This window comes from Portunus trituberculatus, chromosome 25, assembly GCF_017591435.1.
Source record: "Portunus trituberculatus isolate SZX2019 chromosome 25, ASM1759143v1, whole genome shotgun sequence".
NCBI lineage: Eukaryota > Metazoa > Arthropoda > Malacostraca > Decapoda > Portunidae > Portunus > Portunus trituberculatus.
In genome coordinates this window covers 17,966,705-17,974,204 of record NC_059279.1, presented here as the reverse complement: position 1 = coordinate 17,974,204, position 7,500 = coordinate 17,966,705, and the positions used below count along the sequence as shown (strand labels likewise).

At 39.9% G+C, this 7,500-nt stretch overlaps 1 protein-coding gene across 4 annotated transcripts in view; it reads right to left on the bottom strand.

Moving 5' to 3' along the window:
- LOC123508988 (receptor-type tyrosine-protein phosphatase N2-like) overlaps positions 1-7,500 on the bottom strand; it is a 32,619-nt gene that overhangs the window by 8,488 nt on the left and 16,631 nt on the right. For 2 of the 4 annotated variants that reach the window (XM_045263095.1, XM_045263098.1), the window contains exons 3-7: positions 7,066-7,120; positions 4,695-4,799; positions 3,429-3,545; positions 2,482-2,682; positions 72-238 (exon numbers count right to left, since the gene is read on the bottom strand). In XM_045263095.1, the coding sequence (XP_045119030.1) occupies positions 72-238; positions 2,482-2,682; positions 3,429-3,545; positions 4,695-4,799; positions 7,066-7,120 (645 nt within the window). The remainder of the gene's footprint in view (positions 1-71; positions 239-2,481; positions 2,683-3,428; positions 3,546-4,694; positions 4,800-7,065; positions 7,121-7,500) is intronic. The other 2 variants (XM_045263096.1, XM_045263097.1) reach the window with 2 other exon arrangements.

Here is a 7,500-nt window from a genome sequence, read left to right as displayed (position 1 = left end):
TCTCTCTCTCTCTCTCTCTCTCTCTCTAACAACAGCAGCATCAAACACAGGCAATACTTTCATCCACTCACCTTCTAAACTCCAAGAGCGCCTTAGTGGAAGCCGGAGTGCCAGAATCAGGCCAGGAGAGGAAGTGGAACTGTGTCACTGTCCTTGTCTCTCCAGTTCTCACATTCTTCAGGTAGAAAGATCTCACCAGGTAGTCATCGCACCATATGTGTTCCGACACCAAGTGGACCTGCCGGGAGTAACGCTGTGTTAGGAAATTACTGAGGCTACAAGTGTTGGGTCTGGGAGAGTAAGTAAAAGACTGGTTAAGAGGCTGGTTTCTAGATACAGCTATTAAGGTAAGGGAGTGTGGAGTTTATGAAATGAGTGAAGATAAGACTGCCTAGAGAAACGCTGTGCTATTTCTGAGGTTACGAGTGTTGGGTCTGGGGGAGTAAGTAAAAGACTGGTTAAATGACTGGTTTTTAGATACAGTATTAAGGTAAGGGAGTGTTGAGTTTATAAAATGAGTGAAGTGACTGTCTGAGGCAAGGAGAGTCAGAGTAAGTGCAGGACTAGTTAACTGGTTGGTTTTAGATATAGTTATTAAGGTAAGAGAGTGGTGAATTTGTAAGATAGTGGAGGAATGAGTGAGTGATATACTTATTAGGGGAGAGCTGTGTTATTACTGAGGCAAGGAGTGTGGAATCTGTCAGAGTAAGTACAGGACTGGTTAAAGGGCTGGTTTTTGACACAGTTATTAAGGTAAGGGAGTGGTGAGTTTGTAAGATAAGTGAAGGAATGAGTGAGTGATTTGCAATACACTCATTAGAGGAAAGGTGTTATTACTGAGGCAAGGAGTGTGGAATCTGCCAGAGTAAGTAAAGGACTGGCTAACTGACTAGTTTTGAATGCAGTTATTAAGGTAAGAGAATTTGATGTTTGTAAGATGAGTGAAGGAGTGAGTAAGTGAGTGAGTTACAATGCTATACTTATAAAGAAAAGCTGTGTTATCAGTGAGGCTACAAGTGTGGGGTCTGTGTGAAAATAAGTACAGGACTGAGTAACTGGTTGGCTTAAGATGATATAACTATGAAAGTAAGTGTGAAGTTTTGAGATTTGAGATACCACAGAACTTATGAAGGGAAGCAAAGGTAAGGTTTACTAAGGTGTGTGAAGGATTGGTGGACATCAACTCAAGGTGATGCAATGATTAGCAAGAGGAGAGAAGGAGAATACACTGAGAAGGACTGACTAGCCAACTGATTCAAGAATGTATAAATTATGAGTGTGAGGGAAAAAGTAGTTTTATTAAAGTGAGTGATGGATTGTTGGATGAATGAATTAAATGCTTCAATATTTAGGAAGAGAAGGTAGTGTAAGGTCTATAAAGTGTGACTAAATGACTGACTGACTGATCTAAGCTGTAACAATGGGATCATATAGAACAACACATGAAAAAAAGGACAATTAAAATATGAAAGGATAATGATGACACATGATACCTGTTCCCAGCCAACCAGCAAAATAAATGTTTGAAAAATACTAAAGATTTGCCGGCAGATAATTACAAAACATGTAGATACAAATTACACTTGCTCTCACAAACTCAAATATCACAAAAGGAGGGAAGGAGAAATGAGAGAAAAGTAATAGGATCTCTTATCACTGAGGTAAAATTGAAAAAGGGAACAAATGAAAAAAAGAATACAAAAGGAATCTTGAGATAATTATTACTTATGCATCTGATAAATTGTTCCTGTCTTTCTGTTATTTGCAGTTAATGGCTAATATGATACACCCTCAGCTGCCCTAATGAGTAAAATGGTCTGTAATATTCTGTAAAAAAAAAAAACGGAAAGAGAAAAATATATCGACACAAATTTGTCTTGATGATTTTGCAAATAATAATGTTTCCCTCCTCATTCTGTAATTGGTTTAGCATTTCAATCTTTGTCTATCTGAGTGTCTCTTCTGTTGGCATTATCTCTTTTGTCATTTTTGCTTTTTCTTTTCCTTCAACTAAGTAATCAGATCTCTCCTCTTTTAGTATGAATTTTCCTGCTCATCCTTCTGTATTTTGATCATCCCTAGTTTTCTTGATTTGTCTCTCTCTATTCTCTCTTTCAAATTTTCCTTCTCTATCTTTCTTTAGTTTTCTTGATTTGTCTCTCTCTATTCTCTTTCAAGTTTTCCTTCTCTTTATTTATATCTTTTTTCCCTCTCCTTTACCTTTTAACCCTTTCCCTCAGCTGTCCCTAATTTCTCTCTACTTTTCCTTGCTTCCTCTAATCTTTTTCCCCTTCTACCTCTTCTTTTCCTAATTTTTCTATCCTTTTCCCTTTCCTTTACTTTAAATCCTTTCCCTCAGTTGTCCCTAATTACTCTATACTTTCCCTTGCTTTCTCTAATCTTTCTAACCTTCTACCTCTTCTTTACCTAATTTCTCTTGCTCTGCCTCTCTCTCCCTCTGTGTGTGTGTGTGTGGCTCACCTCATAAATGTGGTACAGTTCACTCCCTTCCTCAGGCCAGTAGCGGAAGCAGAGAGTGTGGCCATTCTCAGTGAGACGGGAGAGCATCACCACCACCACACTGCCCTGCTCCCACACCAGCTGCCAGAAGTCTGCTGCCGTGGCCTCCAGTGGTCCCTGCGTGGCGATGTACGTGGGGTTCCTTGGGTCATGGTCCGTCTGCTTGCCGAGGAGAAGATTAGTTATGCAGATAGCAGTGGTGGTGGTTGTTATTGCAGTGGTGTGTGTGTGTGTGTGTGTGTGTGTGTGTGTGTGTGTGTGTGTGTGTGTGTGTGTGTGTGTGTGTGTGAGCTCATTATTTCCGATCTTGGGATAGGCCTGAGACCAGGCACACACCACACACCGGGACAACATAGTCTCAAACACTTCTGTCCTTCACCTCCACTATTTCAAAAGGCTTTATTTAAGTTTACACATTTTTTTTAAAGGTGTGTTTATGGTTATAGAGGCAGAGTGACAAGATTTCTACATGATTAACAGGAGAAACACTCTTAAAAACCCCGCTAATCATCTCTGTGGCCTTGGAAAATAGTCTTGGTGAAAGAGAATAGCATTTTTTAAGGTGTTTTTACAGTTCTAGAGGTAGAGTGACAAGATTTCTACATCATTAACTGAAGAAACACTCTTGAAAATCCCGTGAATCATCTCTGTGGCCTTGGAAAGTAGTCATGGTGAGAGAGTAAAGCATTTCTGAATCTGGACCAATATAGAAATGAGTAGATGAGTAAGAAACACCAAACACCACACACCACATGACACACACCACACGACACACACCACACACTACCAGGGACTCACACCACACGTCATACACTACCAGGGACTCAAACCACATGCCACACACCACACACTACCAGGGACTCACACCACACATGACACACCACACGCCACACACCACAGGGACTCACAATGGGCGATGCGTTGATGTAGTCTGAACCGTTGACATTGGCGTGTGCGTTGAGGACCACTCTGTTGTGATCGTAGGGCACAGCGTCAGGGTAGCGATTCTTCTGGTTGTTCTCCGGCTGTGAGGGAAGCAACACTCTACACTCAGCTTCATCACAGTGTTACAGTATCTTGGGGAACCTTCTATATGGCAACTATATATCTGTTTTAATCCTTCTTCCCTATCAAAGTGTCATGGTATATTGGGAATCTTGGGAATCTTCTCTATGGCAACTGTATACCTTGTCTTCAGCCTCCCTACCATTTAAGAGCTGTATCTTTGGAAATTTCAATGACAACTGTATACCGAGAATTCTCCCATCTGAGTGTCTATTCCTTTTTTACCTTTGTCTCTCTTGTAGATGCTCATAAACACTTCTTGCATTTCTTTTAGTGATCAGAATTATCCTCTCCCAATTACTAATCACTATTTTCTCCCTCTAAACATTGTACTGGCCCCCAAAATGCAAAATATATTCCTTTTTAACCTTGTTTTTCTTGTAGATGTTGATACATACTCCTTACATAGTGCTTAGTGCTTAGAATTGAAGTGTATTGCAGTGACAGGTTAAATATTCAATGCTTTCAACTTTAAGACCTGCCAGTGGTACCTTTAAGGGTGAAGGTATTGCACTGAGAGGGCTAACACACACATACACAAGTAATACCACACCTAAATTCAGTGCTATCATATAAGCCCAGCCAGTGACAGGTTAGATATTCAAAGCTTTCAACTACAAGACCTGCTGGAAGTAACTTATGAGAGGACTAACATTCACACACACACACACACACACACACACAACACCACACCTATATTCAGTGCTACCATATAAGCCCAGCCAGTGACAGGTTAGATATTCAAAGCTTTCAACTACAAGACCTGCCGGGAGTACCTTATGAGAAATGGTGGTGATAATGACTGTGAGGAGGAGGAAGAAGAAGAAGAGGAGGACAGAGAGAAAGAGAGAGAAGAAATCAGGGATGGTATAATCAATGCTAAGATTTGAAATATTCATTGCTTTTAACTACAAGACCTGCTGGGAGTAACTTATTAGAGGAATAACATTCATACACACACACACACACACACACACACACACACACACACACACACACACACACACACCATACCACACCACACCACGCCTAACCTAACCTAACTTAATCTACCAGTGAGAGGTTACAAATTCAGTGTCTTCAACTACAACACCTGCTGGGGTACATACCTTGAGGGCAAGGGTGGTGGCATTGCAGTCTGCCTCGTATGCACAGAGGGCAATCCACTCCTGCTCCAGACGGTCCTTGTTCTTCAGGTGGTCTTCCATGTACGACTGTGGGAGGAGAGATGTGAGGTGAGCAGAAGTTTAGTGATAGACTGACATGATTCTTCCTCCTCCTTCTTGTTGTTTGGGGAAGGAAAGCAAAGCAAACCAAGGAAAAGAAAGGAGGAAAAAAGAGAGGAAAAGTAAGAAGTGAAAGAGTGAAGGAAAATAATTAGAGAGACAAAAAAAAAAAAAAAACACCAATGAATGAGAGAAAGACAGAAAACTAAAGGCACAATTAAATATGAAGAGAGAAAGGAACCAAAAAATAAGTATCTAGTTTTGGCATCTCATTATTCACTCAAGTTTAAAGCATGGAAGGAAATTAATGTTGTAAAAATACCATCATTATAAGAAGTGTATGTCTGTCTGTCTGTCTGACTGTATGTCTGTCTGTATGTGTGTGTATCATTACTTTTATTACTACATTTATATAGACAGAAACAAAGACACCTGTAATAAAGAAAAGACAGGTGTGTGTGTGTGTGTGTGTGTGTGTGTGTGTGAATTTCAAGATAGACAAAAGACTGCTAAAAAAAAAGAAAAAAAGAAAGAAAGAATTCGAGAAAAGAAAGTAAAACAATAATAATAATAATAATAATAATAATAATAATAATAATAATAAAGTAAAAAAAAGAGAGATAAGAGAATGAAGGAAAATCTTGACTCTTGGGGGAAACAAAACTCCAGAAAACATGAGAGAGAGAGAGAGAGAGAGAGAGAGAGAGAGAGAGAGAGAGAGAGAGAGAGAGAGAGAGAGAGTCAAAGAAGAGAAAAAAAGAAAAAATACCTTCATAGAGAAATGCTAAGAGGAAAAAAAGAAAAAAAAAGGAAAAAAAGGTGAAAAGAGGAAACGAGAAGTGAAGAGGCGAGAAAAGGAGGAGGGGAAAAATGAGGGGAAAAAAAGAGTCTGACAGAGCGTAAACAGGACGCCTAGAGGACAACAACAACCAGGAGGAGGAGGAGGAGGAGGAAGGAAGAAGAAGAAGAAGAAGAAGAAGAAGAAGAAGAAGAAGAAGAAGAAGAAGAAGAGAAGAAGAGAGGAGGAGGAGGAGGAGGAGGAGGAGAAGGAGGAGACGAATAAGAATAAGAAAAAAAAGAAAGAAAGAAAGAGGAGGAGAAGGAGGAGAAAAAGAAAGAGGAGGAAGAGGAGGAGGAGAAGGAGGAGAAGAAGAAGAACAAGAAGAACAAGAAGAAGAACAAGAACAAGAACAAGAACAAGAAGAACGAGAAGAAGAAGAAGAAGAACAAGAACAAGAAGAAGAAGAAGAAAAAGAAGGAGGAGGAGGAGAAAAAGAAAGAGGAGGAAGAGGAGGAGGAGAAGAAGAATAAGGAGCAGGAGGTTTTTCTTCGATATGTCTTCACTAGTCCCTTCCTTTTATGCTTCTATTTTGCAGGTCGCTGTGAAGACAATTAGGAGGAATTGGAAGGGGAACAAATGCGCGAGTTGGTCATAATAAGATCAGGTGTGAGTGAAAAATTGCAATGAAATAAGGGCGCTGATAATGATGGACTGGGAGGAGGAGAGAGAGAGAGAGAGAGAGAGAGAGAGAGAGAGAGAGACCGTGCAAACTATAATCAATGCACAAGGAAAATGATAGACCAAGAAAAAAGAAAGAGAAAAATTGAAAAAAAGATGGAAAGAAAAGAAGAAAAATGGGAAAATTATAAATACTGCAAAGAATATGATGATGAAGAACTAGGCCAAGAAAATAAATGAAAGGAAAAGAAGGAGAATGAGAAAGGAGAGGAAGAGGAGCAAAATGAAAGAAGAGAATAGAGAAGAACAAGACGATGAGGAAGAACAAGAATAGGAAGATGAGAAGAAGATAAAGAGAGAGGAAGAATAAGTAGAAATAGAGAATACAAAAGAGAACACTAAGAGAACAAAAGAAGAAAAGAATAAATGAATAATGAAAACGAGAAAAAGATAAGGAGGAGGAAGAGAAGGAGGACGAAGAGGAAATAATAAAAAGTCTAAAGATAAATAAGACACAGATAGACAGACAGAGAGAATATAACGAGAAGAAATAAGAACTTTAAACAAAAACGAAGGAAATAAGACAAAAAAACGAAAAAATAATAATAAATAAAGAAAAGAACAAGACAAAGAGAAACAGGAAGAGAAATAATCAATAAGGGTAAATGAGAGAGAGAGAGAGAGAGAGAGAGAGAGAGAGAGAGAGAGAGAGAGAGAGAGAGAGAGAGACGAAGAGAAAAGAGACACAGAGACAGATAGACGGACAGACAAACAGAGAAACACACAGATACTCACCAGAACCATGTGTCCCGTTGAGATATCCATATTGGAGGTCACGGGTTCCTCACTCCTGAAAGAAGATTCCCTTAAGAACCATCATCACCTCCCCAACCCGCCACCTGGACCACGGGGAGCCAAGAAACACACACGCACGTTTTCTGTCACTTGTCTCGAAGGATGACTCAAATTTTTCCGCGTTATGATCAGAGAGAGAGAGAGAGAGAGAGAGAGAGAGAGAGAGAGAGAGAGATTGTGTTCTTTGATGTCTAACTGTTCTTAATGTAACAAATATTAAACAATCTCTCTCTCTCTCTCTCTCTCTCTCTCTCTCTCTCTCTCTCTCCATGTCTCTCCCTCTCCCTTCTGTCACGCACACACTATCAGGTGGTCGCTTACTCGTTCACACACACACATGAGGGAGAAACAGGTGTGATCAGGGTTGCCAGCTAG